Source organism: Nicotiana attenuata, unplaced genomic scaffold (genome assembly GCF_001879085.1).
Source record: "Nicotiana attenuata strain UT unplaced genomic scaffold, NIATTr2, whole genome shotgun sequence".
NCBI lineage: Eukaryota > Viridiplantae > Streptophyta > Magnoliopsida > Solanales > Solanaceae > Nicotiana > Nicotiana attenuata.
The window spans coordinates 309,430-332,550 of record NW_017670984.1 but is presented as its reverse complement, the minus strand read 5'-3'; the positions used below and the strand labels follow the sequence as shown (position 1 = coordinate 332,550).

Genomic DNA, 23,121 nt, shown 5'->3' with positions numbered 1-23,121 from the left:
CAACATCTTGTTCGACCTCGGACATAGCCGCAACGAAAGAAGCAATCTCCTTGCGAGCATCCTTGAGAAGATCTCGCGATGCACCAACTCCCCGGCTGCTATTTTGTTTCGCTCTCTCAACCCGGAGATTTACGCATTAAATTGATTAATCTGAGAGCCACTCTGCTCGACCTACGTGATAAGGGTAAGCCAATGAATATACAAATACAGAACGTATGTGAATACGGGGTAAAAGGTCGGGTACGAGCAAGGCAAAGTACCTGAGCAGTAAGACTGGTCTTCTCCCGGAGCGTCATTCCCAAAGCGGCACGAAGTTCCCCCAGTTCTTTATCTCCCCGGGCAGAGCGAGCCTCCGAATCCCACAGCTTCAAAGTAACCTTCTTACGCTCCTTTTCGTGGTAAGAAAGCTCCCCGCGAAGCCGGAAGATGGCATGATCGTACATCTCCTTACACTGCGGCATAGCGGAAAAGTTAGAAAGACGAAGAATGATGCTCGAGGACGAAAGAAATGCACGAGAAATGACTATCACCTACTGCATGGACCTCTCCGCCACTATAACGGCGCCAGGAATATTGAGATCAGCTCTAACGCCATCAAAGATGTTGGCAAAAAAGTCTCCCCTTTCGAGAAAAGTCCCCGTTGTGGCGCCGATCATCCCGTGGGCATCCCGCAGTTCCCCCAACGAGACCGGGAAGCTCGACATATAGTCGTTTAGGTCACCAATTTCTCCAAGTGGAAACCCACGTTCGTGGAAGGCTCCGAGCCCTGCCCTTCAAAACCAACACCAACGGTTCCCCTTCAAGGACCCCTGGCCCTCGAGCCCGACCGGAGCCAGCCATTCCGGACTCAGCAGCCTCCGACCGAGACGCCTGCAAGTCTCTCACACTCGACCTCGTTCTACTCCTTAGCGGGCTTCCATCATCATCCTCCCCTTCGGTATCTGGATTCGACTCTAAGGTCAAAGTAGTAGTCCTAGAAGCCGCTCGATGCTTGAGTGACCTGGTTTTCTTTGCTGCAGGACAGACAACGACTGCCTTGCTTTTTCTCTTCTAGCTCGCATCAGACTCTAAGGCCCCTGCTTCACCATCAGGGGGTGGCCTCATTTGCATATTCTCGCCAAGACGTGCACCAGTGCAGTAACCGTAATACGCTTTCGCTAAGGGCTCAGAAAAGGAACACAAACTACTAACCATAGGCGGTAAAGGAACCCCACCATGATTCTTGGCCACCCAACGCTTCTTATCCAGGTCGGTCCAAGACCGAACGCGATACGGGAACTTCTCGCTCAACCGCCCGATCCATCCCGACAAATTCGGGACCACCCCCGGGTGCCAAGCAGTGGCTGCAAAAAGTACAAAGAGATTATTATGTCAAAAGGAAGAGTAGTTGGAAAGCGGCTAAGGGGAAAATTGCTTACATCGGGCATTCCACCTCTCCAGAAAGGGCATCCTCTGGGTCGGGATGACATTCGAGGTCCTTACTCGGATAAAGTTGCTCATCCATCCTCGATCCTTTCCCTCGTCGACGCTCATGAAAAAAGATTTTTTGGACTGATGGTAGAGCCTAATTAAGCCTCGATACAGTCGAGGGTTGTACATCCCAATTAGATGATTGAGGGTAAAAACCTCACCTTCAACCCGTTCGGTGAAATGACGAAGCATCAACACTATCCTCCAAAAAGAAGGGTAGATCTGACCAAGTGTCACTTGGTATCGGTCGCAGAAGTCGAGGATAACCGAGTAAGCAGCTGTTGGAGAGAAGGCACCAGTCAGACCTGCAAGCACCGGCCCTTCTTGAACGAATATATTTCTATGGAAAAATAGAACGTCTTGTAGAAGTCTTTGCTAAGGATTTTCAGGATACTTGTTCCGAAATGAAGGGGACTAAACAGGAACAAGAGGGATCCACTGAAGAAGATCCTTATCCTTCTCCTTCCCTTTTCTCGGAAGAAAGGTGGGATCCGGACAAAATCAATACTAGATTACCTAGTAGAAAAGATTGAAAAATCATCACAAACCTCCCTTATTTCTTTTCTATTGCACGATCTCCAGGAGAGGAGAGGAGATAGATTTATTAGGGCCTAGGGTGAATGGGTAGGTGTATACGTGAAGGAAGCCAGCCTTAAAGTCAGTTATATTATCGTTGGGACCGGAATCTCGACCTCCACTATCTCGCTCCATCGGCAGTCCTTCCTCGCCTTGTTAATATCAGTCACAATGCTAACGTATCGGGATACGTGCTCGCACCGGCCCGGCGTAGATGAAGTAGTATCGACATCAAAATCCTCTCACGTGTCGAGATCAGGTGGGGTACATTGTTCCAAAATAGGGGATCGCTCTGGTTTCTTCCTTTGGTGATCGAGACGACGATGCAGTATCATTCCATCGGGGAAACTTCCTAGAGGTCCTAGCCATGTCAATGGTAAAAATCCTTCTACAAAAAGATGAAAGAGTGACAAATAGAAAAATTCTGACTCGTGGCCTTGTAAGTGGGGTGAAAGTGGGAAGTGTCTATCAACCGACATTTATAGGAATTGCTGAGGAAGCAGAAAGGACGAGCCAATGGCAGTTCGTGGGTTTCTCGATTACCACATCTGATGGCGACCTTGCACTGTTTCTCTGGGGCATAGCATTTAATGCTCTTAGACGGTTGATGTGACGACAATGATGAACTCGAGACAACGGTTCAAAATCGTTTCCTATTACTTCATTCTAGGAAACTCGAAGACTATCTGTATGCGGTGAAATCAGGAGGGCGTGGAGCATAGTGATTCTCCTTCTGATGAGTGATTCAAGGGTCACATGAAAAGAAACTTAATAATTAAAATTATTGACCTTGAAGTTACTTTACAATTTATGATTTTATTACGAGTTCGGAACTCTGTTATGGGTTATGACTATCAAATGAAAATAATTGTTATGTTACATACAGAAGAAAGTCCATACCTAAATTATTTATGATTTAAGAATATATAAAACCACTTTTTACTTCTTTTGGTGTTTGAAAATAAAATGAGAGTAGTAGTAGTAGTACTAGTAGTAGTAGTAGTTGAATTTGGGTTTTGCTTGTTCTTTTGTACTTTCATTTTGCTAGACACTAAGTGAAGTAGATCATTACTTCAGTATGACAAGGATTATACTAGGAGATGATTAGATTTCCATCCTCATTAAGAAATTGTTTAATTAGTTCATCAAAGAATGGTGGAGTAGTATAGATGTTCAGAACCATTTTGACAAGGTCCGTGTAAATATGCATTTTCTATTTATATCTTGACCTAATTAAATTTTCTGCACCTCTGAGTTTCAAGTCTAGCAGGCATGTTTGGTGCATACATTGATTTGCTTCTCCAACCGTATTGAACAGTTAATCTATTACGTTAATGCAAATTTGTCATCCGCCCCTGCATCTTTCGGAAATAATGCAGGGCTATGTAAAATTGGTTCAAGGTGATGCAACCTTCCAATAAAAGCCCAAATGCTGTCACTACTAGAATACTGCAAATTTCCTATGGATATTTCCCACCAAAATATATCAATGGTAATTCCCACAAAAAAATTGACAAAATCGGTGGGAAAGTTGGGACACGAAAATTTTACAAAAATTTCAATAGTTTTTACATATTCTTGGTGGGAACTATTTAGCGCCTAAAACCGGGATTCTTTGTTCTCTCCTCTCATTCTCTTCTCTGTAAACTTAAACAGTAATTACGCCCAGCAAACTTGCAATTTCAGGAATCCCTTCACTCCGACGAGTAGGTAAGTTAATCTCTCTTTCTCTTTCTCTTTCTTTTACTTTTAAACCTGTGTCCCCTCAATCTATACCAAGCAAATTGGGTCTTGAGAGAGTAGAGAGTAGTACTATTTATCCGTAAGTTAAGGAAATAGGATAGCTTTTCACCAGTAATAACAGATACTGAATACATCAGTTGAGAATTTCAGTATGCTAAATTTGGATGTACACGAATCGAATGCTCTTACGAAGCTCCAGCCAAAGCTCCAGCTAAATTTGTGAATCCTGGTGTACCCATTTTAATTCTTTCCTATATGTTGGGAAGCGTGTCAAGAAAATAGAATGGAAAGAATACTTAGGAGAGAAGCAATAAATTGCATAAGACAAGACAAGACAAGATTTACGTGGTTCGGCAATTTTTGCCTACTGCACTGCCACACAAAGAATAGCTCTTTATTAACTGAAGAGAGAAAGAAGATGTTTTGGGATGTTTTTCAAATGAAGATGCAGACCCCTATTTATAGGCATTTGAATGCCCTGCTGAGGTAAGCGCTTATATCGTAAGAGTGCTGATGTAAGCGCTTACATCATAGGAATGTTGAGGTAAGCGCTTACATCACAAGAATCTCGATGTAAGCGCTTAAATCATATTTCATCTCTTTTTTGATTTTTCTTTCTTTTGTCTACTTTCATATACAACAATAGGTTTGTTCCTATCAATCTCCCTCTCAAACCTATGTTACATCAAGAAAGAAAAAAAAATGATTTGCTATTCTCTGGTGGCGCCTTCACGCTATCAGTCTTGAAGGCTAACTGAGGTAGCGCACAGCCTCAGTTTGTCAACACCGACAACTTTGGCGCAGGCCCGGCGTCTCCCTTTTATCCTTACTTTGACTGTTATCTCATTGTTCCCTAGATAAACAGATTATGATTTCTTTCAGACTTTGTATGTAGTACTCCTTAGATGTTCGTGAGTATGTGACTCCAGTCCCGGGGTAGAGATATATGTTGGAACTTCGGTATTTTGATCAATTATCTACATTTAAGTCTTCCGCTTATGATTATAATTCTGTCATCTTTATTTAATGTTGTTAATTGTTAAAAAGGAACAGGTGTTTAATAAAATGGTTAATTAAGTTGGTTTGCCTAGCTCCTATTAGTAGGCGCCATCACGACCCCACGAGGGTGGGAAATCCGGGTCGTGACAATTATTGAACATGATGAAGAGATTCACTAAACAAAGAAGCTTGGTGAAACCTGCAAAGACAAGATTTGCTACTGCTTTCTTAACTTTGCATAGGATGTATGAGCAAAAAAGCAATTTAAAGAAGTTGTTTGTTTCAGATGAGTACACTAGCAGTGCCTATGGAAGGGAAGCTCGAGGGAGAGAATCTGCAGATATTATACTTTCTCCTTCATTCTGGAACAATGTGGTTCATGCATTGAAGATTGGTGGTCCTTTAGTTAAAGTGCTTCGTTTGGTGGATGGGGAGCAAAGGCCACCAATGGGCTCCTTGTACGAAGCAATTGATAGGGCAAAGGAGGCTATTCAAGCCTCTTTTAATGATCAAAGAAAATACAAAAGAGTCTTTGAGATCATAGATAAAAGGTGGGATAGTAAGCTTCATAGCCCTTTGCATGCAGCTGGACTTGTTTTGAACCCGGAACTGTTTATGACAATGAAGAGAGGATTCTAGGAGATGAACCTTTGTGGAATGGATACTATGAATGCATTTGAGGAGTTGATACCTGAAGAATCCGTGCAAGATAAAATCACACAGCAATTTAGTATTTATAGGAATGTTGAACAACTTTTTGGAAAAAACATGGCCATTAGACAAAGAAAGACGAAGTCACCAGGTGAGTGAGTGCTTATATGTTGTTTTATAGTTAATAAGTTATTTCTTTATTAATATTATGTTTTGAAAATTTGTTCTACTTCTACAGTTGAATGGTGGAAGCAATATGGTCATTCCACTCCAGATTTACAAAAGTTTGCCATCAAGGTTCTAAGTCTAACATGTAGCTCATCCGGGTGTGAAAGGAATTGGAGCGTGTTTGAGCACGTAAGAACTAATAAGAAAGATTTAGTATATTGAGATAATTAAATTATATCTCAATTGTCCTAATTACTAATTACTTATTATTTGCAGATTCATACCAAAAAGAGGAACAAACTAACCTTGAAGCGTCTCAATGATCTAGTCTTCATTAAGTACAATAGAACATTGAGGCGTCGTTACAACGCTCGCAATGTAATTGATCCAATTAGTTTGGACAACATCGATGATGCTAATGAATGGCTAACTGGAGTCCCGGAAGATCATGCAGATGAAGAAGTATTTGAGGACACTTCTGATATCACTTGGGGTGATGTTGCGGAGGCGCATGGAATTGGGGAGAGAATTTATGATTTGAGGGGGAGTACCTCAACTTCAAGTTCACAGAGTAAGGGAAAACAGACAGCTACTTTGTCCCTAATTGATGAAGAAGATGACGAGCAATATAATAATGATAGTGGAATACAAGAATTTGACAATCTTGTAGAAGAATAGGATGCTCATTTTATGCTTTAATTGATGCTACTCTTGACAATCTTGTAGAAGAATAGGATGCTCATTTTGTGCTTTAATTGATGCTACTCTTTAGTTTTTAATTCAAGTATTGGACATTTGCTTACAATTACAAGTGTTGTCTATGCCGTATTTATTTTAACCTTTTTTAAAAAAAAAATCCGCTTCACTTCAAAAAAGTGGGCGCCTCGCTTCTCGCTTTTCGTAAAATGAGGTTTATCGCTTTTCCTCGCTTCACGCTATTTTTAACACTGGAAATACTATATGAAACAGGTAAATTACCTATCATCAAATGAGATGAAAGGCTTTTCATCTTCCTTAGACAAATACCATTCAATTAAAGTTGGAAACACTAATAAAGCTTGATCCTTTTCTTTTTCTTTTTTTTTTTCTTCCCTGGAAAAAATTCTCGACTCCCTGAAAATTCCTGTAAATAATATTTTTTTATTCTTTTCTAAACATAAAAAATAAAAATAAACATAATTTATGTGCGATTTTAAATACTTAAATCTCATTAAAAATAAATAGTAACGATTTCTAATTTAAACACAAAAGTTATCGGAATTACTTTACATGAACGTAAGAAAGACAAAAGAGCCAACTAAATGAACATGGTGGCCTATAAAATCAGTGACCTGGGGTCTAGCAGTCTTGCATAAAGTTGCTTACTTATAAAAACTTGAAACTCCATATCCAAAAAGAAGAAATATCACTGCTATTAAATTGGCTAATATCAATGGATAATTCAGCCAGTTGTGATGATGAAAGAGCAAGACTCTCCTCTTCAGACAGCCGCAAAAATGGTGGCTGGATAACCTTCCCCTTTATGATTGGTCTGTTTCTTGACACTTTACTGTTAGTTGTTAGATGCATTTTGGTCCTGTGTTATACCCATAATTAGCAACAGGATTTTTTATTTAACTAACTATAGTGCTTCAAACAGACGATAGGGCTTGCTTTGAATATCTTAAATACTGGAAATTGAAAATTAGAATAGAAAGAGTGAAAGCTAGAAATTTCAAACTACACAAAGATGGGATACTAATTTTTGTATTTTAACAATTTTGAATGTGTTAATTCCCAAAATTAAGCAGGAACAATGGCTTAGCAGCAGGAGGATGGGTTAGCAACCTGATTGTTTATCTGATACAAGAATTCAACATGAAGAGCATCCCCGCTGCTAATGTATATAATGTGGCGAATGGCTGCATCACCATTTTCCCCATCATTGCTGACTCCTTTCTTGGTTGTTTTTCTGTCATTTGGATTTCTTCCCTTATCTCAAATTCCTTTTTATAAGATTCCATCTTCTTGCCTTCCAAATCTTATTAAACCTATACACACACACACAAAAAAAAGTCCAAATTTCTTTGCAATTGCAGGGTATGTTGCTTCTAGTATTCACAGCAGCCACTGACAAATTAAGATAAAAAACCATCAACTCAATATGCTGTCTTATATATTGCTCTTGCACTAGCATCTCTGATCTAGGGGCCGCAGGTACACGTTTTACTATTGGATCCATTGGAGCATATCAGTTTGACAAGCCAAAACACCAAGGAATTTTCTTTAACTGGTACACATTCACCTTATACACATCCATTGTTGTAAGCTCCACAGCCATTGTCTACATTGAGGACAATATTAGTTGGACCTGGGGTTTTGCCATCTCTTTAGGTCTTAACATCCTCGCCTTAGCCATTTTTCTATCTGGGATACGTTCGTATCGCCATGTTAAGGAACAAGAAGGCAGCCCTTTTATCAATATGGCTCGTGTTGTTGTCGCAGCCATTCAGAAATGGAAAATCCCCCTGTTTTAGCAAAGTCACCATTACTATCATGATCCAAGTGAAAAACACAAAAATATAGCTTCCCCTACTCCTACCTTCAAGTAAAACCTCTATATTAACTCTTTCTTGTGTTTGAGCTACTACTCATGCTCAAGGGCGGATCTAGGACAGGTTATGTGGATTCAACTGAACTTATTACTTTTGGTTCGAACATATAATAAGATCACAATCATCCCGAATCAACTGACTCTGGCTCTTAGATTCGCCTCTGCTCATACTAGTTTGCTAATGAAGCTCTCTTATATAGGTTCCTCAACCGAGCGGCCTTCATCACTGTGGGAGACATTAAATCAGATGGCTCCATTGAGAATACCTGGAGACTCTGTACAATCCAACAAGTAGAAGATTTGAAAAGCTTGCTCCTTTGTGGGGTAGCGGATTATCTTTATCCACTCCTCTGATCATTCAGTCAAGCCTGCTAGTAGTCCAGGCTCTAAAGATGGATCGTCAGGTGGGACACCATTTCAAAATCCCAGCAGGTTCTATGTCAGTCTTTGTGTTTATATGGTCTGCTATATCAATACGCTTCATTGACAGATTACTCTACCCTTTTCTAGCTAAATGCTCCCAATTTTCCCTTACACCTCTTCGGCGCATTGAGACCATCTCTGCCTTGGTGGAGTCACGGTGGCTGAGGCTCGTGAGATCCCACCATCTCCAAGGCCAAAATGGTGCCATTGTTCCAATGTCAGTCCTCTAGCTAGTGCCACAGCTTGCTTTTAATTGTATTGGAGAAGGATTCCATATTCCGGGACATCTCGGGTTTTATTACCAAGAGTTTCACGGATTGGATAAGCTCTGCGGCAGATTTCCATGCTTAGCTTATTGTCTTCAAATAACAAAGGAATCTTTTAATTAAAAAAAAAGGGAATCTTTTAAAGTCTGTGTACAAAGAATTAAATATAAAGGGTGTAAATCGTGTATTTGGAGAAATGTATCAGTTAGCAACTTTTCTTGCTAAGCAGTGTTAAGCTAAATCGGAAACATGTTAGTGGTGAATGAAAGAATTTGGATGAGACCAAGTTTAGCCAAACAGGAATCAGGACTCCGGAGGCATATTGTGGTTGGACTTTGTACAGTCAAAAGGTTCAAAATATAGTCATTCAGTGTAATTTTGAATCTACTTCATTAATCCTATATAAAAAAAAGAAATCTATTTATGGTGGAGAGATTATTTTAAAGAAGAATAGGAGAAGGAGAATAAAAATGCAATAGAAATAAAATAAATAAAAAGAAAGGGATGGTAGAAACAAAAAAGGAAAAGAAAAAATAAAAATTTTGAAGGATAAATTTGAAAAATATAAATTTATAGTAAGGATACTTTTGTCTTAAAAATTTAATTTTCTACTTGTGCTTCTGCTTTTTAAAAGAAGTTAATTTGTATCTTCTTCCCAAAAGCAGAAAAAATGCTACTGTTGCTGCTCAAAAGCACTTCTCCATCTTGGCCAAACACATCAAATCTCTAACAAAAAAAAAACGTTTGGCCTCCCAAATGCTTGGCCAAACAAGCTCTTATACTCCTAGTAATCAAAATATAAACATAGTTGGGAAAGTCCTACTAAAAGCTACCATCTTTTACCAGTGGAACTTCAAGCGATAAATAGGAATTGTACCAACAACCTCACAAAGGTTTTGAACCCCATTAACCACTGAGCTATACTTTAGGGTCGCGTCAAGGAGATTTAAAATAAAATATATAGATGCACAAAACGTATTTTGACTTATATGTACAGTGTAATTTTCTGGCAAAGGGGAACCCTTTCCGCCCCCTAAATCCGCCTCTAACGATGGTTTCTAGTATACATATACCTTCCGAAATCTCTACTCTTGGAACATCCAGAAATAATTAATTTGGTTTTAACAGTTTTACAAGATTAAAAAGAATATATACCGCCTAAATAATATTGTTAAAGTTGCAATCAGGATCACAAGTAAAACAAGATATTCCTGATGTCCTCCCAGCGTCCGGCTTTTTTAAAATTAAATCTTTAACACTAATGACAAACCCCAGCATTTTTATTTGTTCGGGAACAATTTGAACAACATTATAGCACATAAAACCCATTTATTTTTCTAATATTTTTTTTCATGTCAGCTTTGCCAATCATTTTAAAGGCCGAAATAGTGTAGTTCTTTTTTTCTTTTTTCCTTTTTTTGGTACTGGCATTTACTGTCAAAAGATGTGTTGAATTGTATAGAAATCTCTACAAATTAAGACGTTATATCAAAATTGCAAGGAAAAAACAGTGTTAGCATAATAACATTATTGTTCATAATAACATTACTTTATCACTTACAAGAAATATACTGAACAAACGATTATACAATCTATCACTTAGAATTAAGATGCATTCTACTATAGTCATCAAAAAACTTTCTAACAAAAACTTAAAGTAATAACATTATTGTTCATAATAACATTACTTTATCACTTACAAGAAATATACTGAACAAACGATTATACAATTAGAATTAAGATGCATTCTACTATAGTCATCAAAAAACTTTCTAACAAAAACTTAAAGTGATTAAACTTTTTCCATAAAGTACCAAAAGGCATTTCCGTGGGACAGTATGGTGCAATAAGCTCCTAGTATGCGTGAGTTCAGGGAATGGCCAAAGCACATAGGGTTTATCGTAAAATGATTCTCAGCACCATTATCAATTACAAGGTTAAGATTAACTGTTCTCACCCTAATTTGTAGCATATCCCAGTGAAATATGTTTATCTATAATGAGACAGAATAAAGTTGAATGCATTCGCATTCTAGCTAGTAGAATACATGTTAGATATGGCATAGGCAACCTCAAACAAGAAAACAAGAATCTGACATACCGGAGACCATGGGGTGAATTTTGTAAAGCACCACCTTTCCAGGTTAAGATATCCTGTAAAATCAGAGTACAAGAGTCGATTACATAACCTGCAGATATTTGATCACCACTGAACGAAGCTCAATCATTTTTCCGATAGATATTCAGCGCAGTGGAGCTTGACACTCAAGACAAGTTTGTCTCACTGCCTAACCTAAGGTTCAGAACTAATCTTTAACTAGGTAGCTTTTAGGGAGGTCAAGCTAGCTGACTGCTCTGGACCTATTACTGGATGATTTAGGCTTTCATTTTATGAATACAGATAGAGGATATGATGAACAGCTAATATCTTGTCAGTTGTTCTTTAACAGCACCAGCTAAAAGTGAAGGTTCTGGATAAATGTGTGGAAACAAACTGCTCAGGAAAGTGAAGATTATGTCCTGGAACTAATAAAAATATGCTTCAAACATTTTGGCTTCTTTTAGACACATCACAGCATACATACAGTTCATTTTCCAGAAAGAAATTACCTCCCCAGCAGCTTCCACTGCTGCCAACCATTCATCAGAAAATGGAACTGCATTCCGTGGGGGTATAATCAAAAGATTGCCTTCCTTCAGACACTTCTCCGTATTCTTGCTGCCAACAATAAATAGCAATTCTCTAAAAGATTGTAATTTGTGGAAGTCCAAGTCTAGAAAAACCAAAGGAGTTCTTTGGGGTTAGAAAAATCTTTGAAATACTTACACTGGCAAATTGGTGTTATGATTTCTGCACTGCTCGGTACTTTGCAGTCCATGGAGAAGTTCATTGTGAGAATTCTCACTTTAGGCTTTCCAGTTTCAAATTCCTTCACCACAATATCTTGATTCAATGTGTCAACTACTCCTACCTTTCTTTTGATTCTTGATGAGGTCTGATCCCCTTCAACAAGTTCTATGCAATCAATTGTCACACTTGCTGTATGGATTTTACTTGTCGATGAATTAAGTTCCAAAGATAGTACAAAATGCATTAATGACAAAGATACAGAGATGGAACAGCCAGATAACACCCTGATTCGTGTTTAGAGTAATCCACTAGGCTCTGTCAGTCTTCGCCATGTGCCTTGAGAACTCCTCATTTCTATCATATCCGTGATCAACATTGTCCTAAGGCCAGGTGTCGACGAGCCTCGAGGGAGGAAACTCGACCATGGTCTTGTAGCATCGAGACAATGTTCAGAGGTGCCTCGATGACGAGGAATTGGATCCTCTGATTTCGCCGTATACACTAATATTATTTAATGAAATATAGGTGGTATATAAATATTTGACCAGACCTATAAAATACCGACCCATCTGGATCAACCCAATCCCAAATCCTTCTTCTCCAAAGACAAGCAAGCAAATTGAATGTATAAGTAAAATTAGTATAATATAAAATAATCAATCTACCTAAACAAACCATAGAAACTCAATATACATATTTTCCCATCTCTCACGATCTTCTTCTCCACTTTTTATCAAAACAATGGGAGACAACTTTGTCCCACACATTGAGTCTAATTCAGGTTTAAATTAATTAAATTTGCTTTTGCTTTCTTCTGAGTTTCGTGTCTTGTTCTAAGAAGTTTGAGGAAGGCATAAAGAGTTCGAAAGCTGACTGTGATTACGCGTCTGAAGCCCTTTGTGTTTGATGCTTCCGTATAAAGGTATTTTATTTCTTAATGACCATAACTTTGTGATTGATGCATGTACTTTATGCATATTGAGCTGTTGAATGTGTCTGTTGTTGCATGTCTTGCCGCCTGCGAGGTATTTGATTTTTTGCTCAGTAGAGTGATGCTTTTACTATGTTAAGTTTCACTCTTTTATCTTCAGTTTTTATGCGTATTCTTTGCGTTCTTCTTGCACAGAATTTCTCTACCTTTCCTATGTGTCAAAATGTAAAGCCTTTTACTATTATAAACGAGAAATTCAAACCCGGATGACAAAGGATCTGCATAGTAATTGTGTGGCTATTATATAGCTGAAATATTGCTTACTATTTTGGAGTTGAAGTATTCTGCAAGTTGATATTTAAGTTAGTGCATATGACAGGGAATGAAGAAGATATTTGCTTTATTTGACTTTGGGTCCGTGGATAAACATGTTTTGATAATGGTTCCAAATCCAGATTCTGCATGATAATCTTCTAGGTGAATATCACTTTGCTGCGATATTTCAAATGGGCGTACAAGTATCAGTTAGAAAACAACCAAAATCTTCTTTTCTCTTACTTGGGAATTTGAATGGCATAACTGGAAACTATGAAATCATCTGGTAAAAAAAGGGCGACAGATTCTAGTAAAGAAAAAAGTCATAATCCATAAAATGGTTGGAGACTTTCTCCAACATTTTATTTTACCATAACTTTTTAACATGACTATACTTGTGCTGGTCAGCTACATGCGACATGAATGGTAGGTATTCTGTCTAAACCTTATTTTGGGTGGTTCAGTGCTCCAAGTAAGCGTATTATCCTCCTACACTTAGATCCCCATAGTGTATTCTCTCTTTTATGGATTGTTTCCATATTTAACATAAATGAACACACCTTGAAACCCCTCAAAATTGGGTGAAAATGATTGGTAGCCATAAAAATCTCAGCAGTGCTCTCACTCTCGTGTGGCTCCCTTTTCCCATATTTTTTAATATACTCCTCGAAAAGCTCCATTTGGGCTTATGGAGGGATGAGTTCTTCTTTAGTTGCTATCATTTCTGAATTGAGTGTGCATTGTGTTTGCTTTCTTTCTCTAGGCCATGTTGTGCTTGATGGATTCTTTAATTGGATTATTACGGTTGTTTTACCACTTTGCTACTGCCAATTGTTGTATGACAAAGTGCTTTCACAGCATGACATTGGAACAACCATTTCATACATTTAAGTTTAAGTAGGTTGGACATAATAAGACACAACATTTCATGAATTCTATAATGTTGTAGGAAAGACTTTATAAGCGTGGTTGCAAAATGCAATTTACTTTACACTTTGAAAATTCTCTAATTGGTGTCTATTTTTCTATGAGCATATGTTGTATGGTTATGTAACTGATTGGTTGCATTCTTTGGTGCAATGTTAGTTGTGTAAACAGGAATATCGTGAATTTAGAATATTTTTTTGTTGTCAACGTGAATAATGGGGCCGAGGTGGAAAGGAAAAGGGGCCGAAGTTAAAGCTCTTGCAGATCCCATTTTAGAAATAGTAATCCAGCTTCAATCTTATCTGATCTGCTCAAACTCTCGAGGACTACTTTCTGATACGAATGTGCTTCTTAAAGCAGACACAGAACAAACTGAGCTCCTCAATCCTGCATGTTTTGGTAGGCCCAGGGTAATGGCAAAAGAGAATGAGCAATGATTTCAGCTCTGCATGGAAGAAGCTGTTGTTGACAACAATGATGAGGTATGGAGGCATATGACATCCAGGACGGAAGATTTTCCTATCTTATTCAAAGCTTTTTCTCACCTTAAAAGTAAGAACTGGGTGGTTAGATCGGGCTCTCAGTACGGGGTAGACTTTGTTGCCTATCGTCATCATCCTGCTCTAGTACATTCTGAATATGTTGTGCTTGCTTTATCTTCACAAAATGGTAGTGCAAATGGTCGCTTGAGGGTTTGGTCTGACTTCCATTGCACTCTTTGACTTTGTGGTAGTGAGGCGAAAACGTTACTAATTCTTGATATTGAGCAACAACAAAGTTGTGCAACTTCTCCGTCGTGCTTAGATAACTATGTTGTTGAAGAGAGAACAATCACAAGATGGAGTCCGGAGCAAGGCCGCGAAACAAAACCTATGTTTGACCCAAGTAAAAAGTAGATCGTCTGGTTCAAGATTAACTCCTACTTCACATGTTGTACTAGTTTAGCAATTGTAATGTGATTTAGAAGCATTACGATTAATACTATGTATTACTATTAATACTCTGCATACTGTATTTTTTCCTACAACTTTGTTGCAATCATTTTGGCCGACTTTTATGCCCAGCAAAATGGTAAACTATGCCTTCTTATTTCACCCTCGATGCTCTTTTAAGTCAAAGTCAAGCTTACATGAATGTTTTTATCTCTTATAGCAAGTTGCTACATCCAGAAAGAACTAACCTGCCTCCAAAACCAATTCAAAGAGAAACCCAGGCATAAAAGAAATTAATTATATAAAAAAAGAACAGAACAACTCATACGAGATTTACAGCCAATTCTCTTTGAGGGAGAAAGGGAGCATATGAAAGTATGAATAAAGCATGTTGTTCTAATAAGATAGAAATGCCAAACATAGGTAATAAGATAGACTTGCCAGAACACCAGCTTTACAAGAATTGCAGTTATAGTAGAGCTGCTGTTGATCATTGTTCCATCTAACACAACCCGGATCACCTCGTACCAGCCCTCCTCCAGAACTCCTCACTATCTCATTCATGCAAGTATAGCCACATTCTGTAGGGGGCTTGCAGCAACCAGACTACATAAAAAGTTCCAAGACTTTATCAGAGAAGTTGTCTTTACCATTGTACTATATACCGACTAATGTTAAAGCAAGAGTAGTTTTGCCTATGAATGCTCCTTAATCAATATTTTAGGCAACAGTTTGGAGATTTAAAAAAGGAATAGTCCAACCCATTCAGTAGTCAGAGGATTCACCAAGTTAGACTAGTTTTACATCCGTAGTCAACCTACAACAACGCTCTTCTTTCTATCCAGGTTTAGGACTAGCTACATTTGCAAAGATCACACAAACGAAGTTAATGTGTTAGATATTTAAACACATAGCCTCTCTTGCTCTTCAAGCTGTAGGGCAAGTGCACAGATATCCATTCTCAGGGATGCTATTTAGAAATTAACCATTACTTATTTTGTCCTCTAATTTTAAACTAAAAATCTTAATATTTTTATCCCACAAAATAGAACTAGAAAACTGAAAATTCAAAATGCACTGGCTAATTTCTTAATAGGAGCACTTTAGAGTGGCTACCTGGTGTCATTTCTACTTAAGCTGCATATGTGTGATGTCGACAACTGGGCCCTAATAATTGGAGCTTGATGGGAGCTTGATGGAATAGATGGAAGCCTAACTCCCAGCAAGCTCCAATTATTAGGGCCCCATTTGTCGACATCACATATATGCAGCCTGAGTAGAAATGACACCAGGTAGCCACTCTAAAGTGCTGCTATTAAGACAACTTCTCTGACAAAGTTTTGGAACTTTTTATGTAATCTGGTTGCTGCAAGCCCCCTACAGAATGTGGCTATACTTACATGAATGAGACAGTGTGGAGTTTCGGAGGAGGGCTGGTACGAGGAGATCCAGATTGTGTTAGATGGAACAATGATCAACAACAGCTCTACTATAACTGCAATTCTTGTAAAGCTGGTGTTCTGGCAAGTTTGAAAAAGAGATGGAGGAAAGTATCTGTCATCAACATTGTCATATTGATCATTCTAGTCATCATGTATATTGTTGCCATAGCAGCCTTTAAACACAACAAGTAGATCGATAACGATGAGCCTTTTGGAGAAACCAGGATGGAGAAATCTCAACCTAGCAGGATACACTTCTAAGAGCTTCCCCATGACAATACAGTAAACCTTGAAATGTGTTCCCTATGTTTGGCATTTCTATCTTATTAGAGCAACATGCTTTCTTCATACTTTCATATGCTCCCTTTCTCCCCCAAAGGGAATTGGCTGTAAATCTCGTATGAGTTGTTCTATTCTTTTTTTTTATATATATAATTAATTCCTTTTATGCCTGGGTTTCTCTTTGAATTGGTTTTGGAGGCAGGTTAGTTCAATCCGGATGTAGCAACTTGCTATAAGAGAAAAACATTCATGTAAGCTTGACTTTTACTTAAAAGAGCATCGATGGTGAAATAAGAAGGCATAGTTTACCATTTTGCTGGGCATAAAAGTCGGCCAAAATGCCTGCAACAAAGTTGTAGGAATAAATACAGTATGCAAAGTATTAATAGTAATACATAGTATTAATCGTAATGCTTCTAAATCACATTACAATTGCTAAACTAGTACAACATGTGAAGTAGGAGTTAATCTTGAACCAGACGATCTACTTTTTACTTGGGTCAAACATAGGTTTTGTTTTGCGGCCTTGCTCCGAACTCCATCTTGTGATTGTTCTCTCTTCAACAACATAGTTATCTAAGCACGACGGATTAGTTGCACAACTTTGTTGTTGCTCAATGTCAAGAATTAGTAACGTTTTCGCCACACTACCACAAAGTCGAAGAGTGCAATGGAAGTCAGACCAAACCCTCAAGCGACCATTTGCACTACCACTTTGTGAAGATAAAGCAAGCACAGCATATTCAGAATGTACTAGAGCAGGATGATGACGATAAGCAACAAAGTCTACCCCGTACTGGGAGCCCGATCTAACCACCCAGTTCTTACTTCTAAGGTGAGAAAAAGCTTTGAATAAGATAGGAAAATTTTCCCTCCTGGATGTCATATGCCTCCATACCTCATCACTGTTCAGTTCAGTGTCATTGTGGTCAACAACCTTAATGCATTTTAGAGAATACTGAAGGTAAAAAGCTTCTTCCATGCAGAGCTGAAACCATTGCTCATTCTTTTCTGTCGTTACCCTGGGCCTACCAAAACATGCACGATTGAGGAGCTCAGTTTGTTCTGTGTCTGCTTTAAGAAGCACATTCGTATCAGAAAGCAGTCCTCGAGAGTTTGAGCAGATCAGAGAAGATTGAAGCTGGATTACTATTTCTGAAATGGGATCTGCAAGAGCTTTAACTTCGGCCCCTTTTCCTTTCCACCTCGGCCCCATTATTCACGCTGACAACAAAAAAAAAGTCTAAATTCACGATATTCCTATTTATACTTGTTTACACAACTTACATTGGACCAAAGAATGCAATCAATCAGTTACATAGCCATACAACACATGCTCATAGAAAAATAGACACCAATTAGAGAATTTTCAAAGTGTAAAGTAAATTGCATTTTGCGACTACGCTTATAAAGTCCTTTCCTACAACATTATAGAATTCATGAAATGCTGTGTCTTATTATGTCGAACCTACTTAAACTTAAATCTATAAAATGGTTGTTCCAATGTCATGCTGTGAAAGCACTTTGTCATACAACAATTGGCAGTAGCAAAGTGGTAAAACAACCGTAATAATCCAATTAAAGAATCCATCAAGCACAACATGGCCTAGAGAAAGAAAGCAAACACAATGCACACTCAATTCAGAAAAATGATAGCAGCTAAAGAAGAACCCATCCCTCCATAAGCCCAAATGGAGCTTTTCAAGGAGTATATTAAAAAATATGGGAAAAGGGAGCCACCCGAGAGTGAGAGCATTGCAGAGAAACTGCTGAGATTTTTATGGCTACCAATCATTTTGACCCAATTTTAAGGGGTTTCAAGGTCTGTTCATTTATGTTAAATATGAAAACAATCCATAAAAGAGAGAATACATTATGGGGATCTAATACACTGAGGAGATCTAAGTGTAGGAGGATAATACGCTTACTTGGAGCACTAAACCACCCAAAATAAGGTTTAGACAGATACCTACCATTCATGTCGCATGTAGCTGACCAGCACAGGTATAGTCATGTTAAGAAGTTATGGTAAAATAAAATGTTGAGAAAGTCTCCAACCATTCTATGGATTATGACTTTTTTCTTTTTACGAGAATTTGTCGCCCTTTTTTTACCGGATGATTTCATAGTTTCAAGTTTCCAGTTAAGCCATTCAAATTCTCAAGTAAGAAAAAAGAAGATTCTGGTTATTTTCTAACTGATACTTGTACGCCCATTTGAAATATCGCAGCAAAGTAATATTCACCTAGAAGATTATCATGCAGAATCCGAATTTGGAACCATTATCAAAACATGTTTATCCACGGATCCAAAGTCAAATAAAGCAAATATCTTCTTCTTCATTCCCTCATTCCCTATCATATGCACTAACTTAAATTTTAACTTGCAGAATTCTTCAACTCCAAAATACTGAGCAATATTTCAGCTATATAATAGCCACACAATCATGTACTATGTAGATCCTTTGGCATCCGGATTTGAATTTCTCGTTTATAATAGTAAAAGGCTTGACATTTTGACACATAGGAAAGGTAGAGAAATTTTGCGCAAGAAGAACGCAAAGATTACGCAAAAAAAAACTAGAGATAAAAGAGTGAAACTGAACATAGTAAAAGTATCACTCTACTGAGCAAAAAATCAAACACCTCGCAGGCGGCAAGACATGCAACAACAGACACATTCAACAGCTCAATATGCACAAAGTACATACATCAATCACAAAGTTATTGTCATTAAAAAATAAAATACCTTTATACGGAAGCATCAAACAAAAGGGGCTTCGGACACATAATCACAGTCAGCTTTCGAACTCTTTATGCCTTCCTCAAACTTCTCAGAACCAGACACGAAACTCAGAATAAAAAGAAAGCAAAAGCAAATTTAATTAATTTAAACCTAAATCAGACTCAATGTGTGGAACAAAGTTGTCTCCCATTGTTTTGATAAAAAGTGGAGAAGAAGATCGTGAGAGATGGGAAAATATGTATATTGAGTTTCTATGGTTTGTTTAGGTAGATTGATTATTTTATATTATACTAATTTTACTTATACATTCAATATGCTTGCTTGTCTTTGGAGAAGAAGGATTTGGGATTGGGTTGATCCAGATGGGTCGGTTATTTTATAGGTCTGGTCAAATATTTATATACCACCTATATTTCATTAAATAATATTAGTGTATACGGCAAAATCAGAGGATCCAATTCCTCGTCATCGAGGCACCTCTGAACATCGTCTCGATGCTACAAGACCATGGTCGAGTTTCCTCCCTCGAGGTTCGTCGACACCTGGCCTTAGGACAATGTTGATCACGGATATGATAGAAATGTAGAGTTCTCAAGGCACATGGCTAAGACTGACAGAGCCTAGTGGATTACTCTGAACACGAATCAGGGTGTTATCTGGCTGTCCCATCTCCGTATCTTTGTCATTAATGCATTTTGTACTATGTTGGGATTCCCCTCCTACATAAAGGGGATCCTTGTCATTTTGTAAGGTTCTGTTGCTTCACCTGCTCCACGCAAAATATACAAGAACATTCTCTCTGCTCTCTAATATACTCTTTTGATATTATTGTTCATCATTTATTGCTTATCATTGGTCATAAAGAGCCTTCATTAATTTTATCATTACTGTTAGCATTAATGACAAAGATACCCTCACATTCAGCGAAGAGGACACCGAGACCTTGTCTCAACCTCACAATGGCACACTGGTAATCTCTTTCTTCGTGAATACATTTCAAATAAAGCGTGTACTCGTGGACCCAGGTAGCTCGGCCAACATTATCAGATCGAGGGTAATAGAGCAGCTCGAACTACTAGACCAAATTGTGCCTGTCACAGCTCCTTTTTCTACCCCGGAAGGGTATAAGGGAGTTTTTTCCAATTTAAGTGACAATCGAAACGGGATTATTTAAATTAAAATCAGAGTCGCCACTTGGGACAATTTATGGTGTCCCAAGTCGCCGGTTCAAATCCCGAATCGAGGAAAGATTGACTCTGTTTTACAATCCGCGAACACAGAAATCCCGGTAAGGAATTCTGTTAACCTGGGAGAAGGTGTTAGGCATTCCCGGGTTCCGTGGTTCTAGCACGGTCGCTCAACTATTAACATTGGCCCAATTATCTGATTTAATTACACATTTTAAACCTACGTGCCCTTTTAACTTTCTGACCGCTCTTAATATTTTAGAAAAGTTCAAGGTTATTTAAAACACATTGCAAGCCACGCTATATGAAATGTACCCACGATTTACGACACGTTCTATTTAACCTCGTTGGAAATTAGAATCGGGTCACATGAAATGTACACCCGGATTTTGATATGTTTGTTTTGAACATACTGCAAATCGCGTCACATGAAATGCACCCGCGGTTTACAACATGTTCGTCATTAATACTAGTAATACTTTTCCAAACACTCCTTAAATAGCTTTAATTTCAGAAGAAGTCGATTCTGGTACTACAACTTTTCTATATGTATGTAATAAATATAATTTTAACATATTAATGAGTAAACATAGAAAATTCACGCCGAGAATTACATACAAAGCAGATAGCATGAGGCTGAAGCAAAATTCTATATGCTAAGAGAAGTAGATAAGATTAAATTACCAAATATAATTCTACACAACAAGAAATTACCAAATGTTTCTGTCTGGGTTGAAACTGGAACTTGACTCACCCATAAGTTCTATCCCATTTCAGTCACTTACTACTAAATAACTAAATACACAAATTTAAGTTTTATCCACAAAGATATAAAAAAAGTATCTCGACTCTTACATGCTGTCCATTATCTATTTTTCAAATGATTAACCTTATATATGATTAGTACAACACATACTTGAAGGTTGGTAACTCTAGGTTCTAATGATGTTTCAGAAAAGCTAAAATCCAAAATATAGGAGAAAACCAATGACTTGAACCCAGAATTATTCAATGGCAGCGCAAGAGAAGAAGGCAGTAAAATCAACCTTTAACAGAGGGAACCGTTTCAGCCTTCATGAAGCTAAATAAAATTCATACATTCACAAATAATATCTTAACAGAGAGATAGTGGGAGATACGGACCTTTACAACACTGTTTTGAAGCTTGAATAACGGACAAAGACGCGGACGGAACCTCGAAACGATACCGAAAAACTCGACACCCAAGCTCGGAGCTAACGTTCACTCAATTTTTGACTGAAACTCGCTGCCTCCCTTCTACTCTCGTTCTCTCTGTTTCTCGTTTCTGTGCGTGTGTGTCGAGGGAGATGGATGCAGGTGGTGTATGCGAGTTCCCGGCGATGGGGTGAGTCATGAGGTCCGGTGGCTGTTGTTGTTGAAGTAGGCGAGTCGATGGGGTGGGGGTCGTTTGTGTTCCGGCTGCTGGGGTGGTGTGGAGGAGATGAGGTTTCAAGGGGGTGGGGGTCGTTTTGCGTTGTGCAGCAGCTTCAGGATCTTCTCGCTTGGTCCATACGTTTTTTGTTCTTTTTTTTTAAGAAGAAGCGGCCTATCTTTTCTAGGTCTTTTTTTGTTCTGGTTTTTTGCGCTAAGTCCCTAGTATATTGTTTTTTGTCTCTTTAGCTGCTTAGGCGTTAGCTTCTTTATAAAAACGGCTGATACTATTTTCAAGACTCGGTTTTTAGAGTTTTAAGGGTATTAGGGTTAGTTTAATGGGTATTGGGCTTGAGTTGTTATGAGTTAGGTCTAAAAACTAGGCCTAAAAATAGGTTGTTCGATCCCAAATTTTTATTCTTTTCTCGCAAACGGGACTAAAAATACTATCTCATTTATTAATTAATCCTACTTAAGCAAAATAATTATTAAAAATAAGACTGATCGTTAAAACAAAACTATTTTTGGTATTTTTCAAGGCTAAAAGTGATTATAAAACATTAATGAAATTATTGTTTTGTAATTTTCATTTTCTTGTAATAAAATAAAGTAAAAGAGTCAAAATTAGTTGAAATGGCGATATTAGGCCTAAATTAAATATTTTCCGCTAAAATATGAAAAACCTTGGGGATGGTCAAAAATCACATGTTTATAGTGCCCGCCACTCGAGTCCTCAACGGATTCAACATGGCAAGTGAAACAACGAAAAGAGAAATCACCCTCTCAGTCAGCGTGGCCGATATGACCCAAAATGTAAAATTTCATGTCATCGAAGGAGATATGAGGTACAACACCTTGTTCGGACGGCCGTGGATATACTGCAGGAGAGCAGTACCATCCACCCTCCACCAAATGATGAAATTCCCGACAAAGGATGAGATTAAAACCGTATACGAGGAACAGCATGCGGCGAGGGGAATGTTCGCAATGCACGATGTGGCACCGGCACCAATACCTCCACTCACAAAAGAGCCAAAGGGTAATCAAACTACATCTTCGGTTAAGCCCAATTAAACATAGCAGAGGACCGTACTGCGTCCTCATTACAAACGATAGGGACATATCGGACCTCGAAACATCATCGTCACATCCCACGCTAAGGTATAACCATCTCCCTTTTCATTTCATATTTCGTACTAACCCTTATGCAGGCGCTCGATCAAAGCAGT

General features: G+C 38.3%; 2 protein-coding genes and 2 pseudogenes across 5 annotated transcripts; 3 read left to right on the top strand and 1 right to left on the bottom strand.

Moving 5' to 3' along the window:
• The first annotated feature begins 5,445 nt into the window (after nucleotides 1-5,445).
• LOC109245010 lies at nucleotides 5,446-6,285 on the top strand. Its single transcript, XM_019412182.1, has 3 exons — nucleotides 5,446-5,590; nucleotides 5,678-5,736; nucleotides 5,884-6,285. Exons 1-3 carry the CDS (start codon nucleotides 5,446-5,448, stop codon nucleotides 6,283-6,285), a joined length of 606 nt encoding a protein of 201 aa, XP_019267727.1.
• Nucleotides 6,286-6,817: 532 nt separating this feature from the next.
• On the bottom strand, nucleotides 6,818-22,129 carry LOC109245011 (tRNA-splicing endonuclease subunit Sen2-1-like). 4 transcript variants are annotated; one of them, XR_002070770.1, is made up of 6 exons: nucleotides 21,644-22,129; nucleotides 16,878-17,792; nucleotides 11,716-15,450; nucleotides 11,499-11,607; nucleotides 10,990-11,042; nucleotides 6,818-7,183 (listed from the first exon to the last, which is right to left on the bottom strand). XR_002070770.1 is itself a non-coding variant. In XM_019412184.1 (3 exons), the coding sequence occupies exons 2-3, from the start codon at nucleotides 17,782-17,784 to the stop codon at nucleotides 15,241-15,243; spliced, it is 528 nt and encodes a 175-aa protein (XP_019267729.1). In that variant the 5' UTR covers nucleotides 17,785-17,792; nucleotides 21,644-22,129; the 3' UTR covers nucleotides 15,129-15,240. The 4 variants fall into 4 exon arrangements, 2 of the variants coding, with proteins under 2 accessions (XP_019267729.1, XP_019267728.1); XR_002070769.1 differs by lacking the exon at nucleotides 6,818-7,183 and having other exon boundaries at nucleotides 10,668-11,042; XM_019412184.1 differs by lacking the exons at nucleotides 6,818-7,183; nucleotides 10,990-11,042; nucleotides 11,499-11,607 and having other exon boundaries at nucleotides 15,129-15,450; nucleotides 17,467-17,792.
• On the top strand, nucleotides 7,599-9,313 carry LOC109245013 (annotated as a pseudogene).
• On the top strand, nucleotides 14,105-14,910 carry LOC109245012 (annotated as a pseudogene).
• Nucleotides 22,130-23,121: the final 992 nt, after the last annotated feature.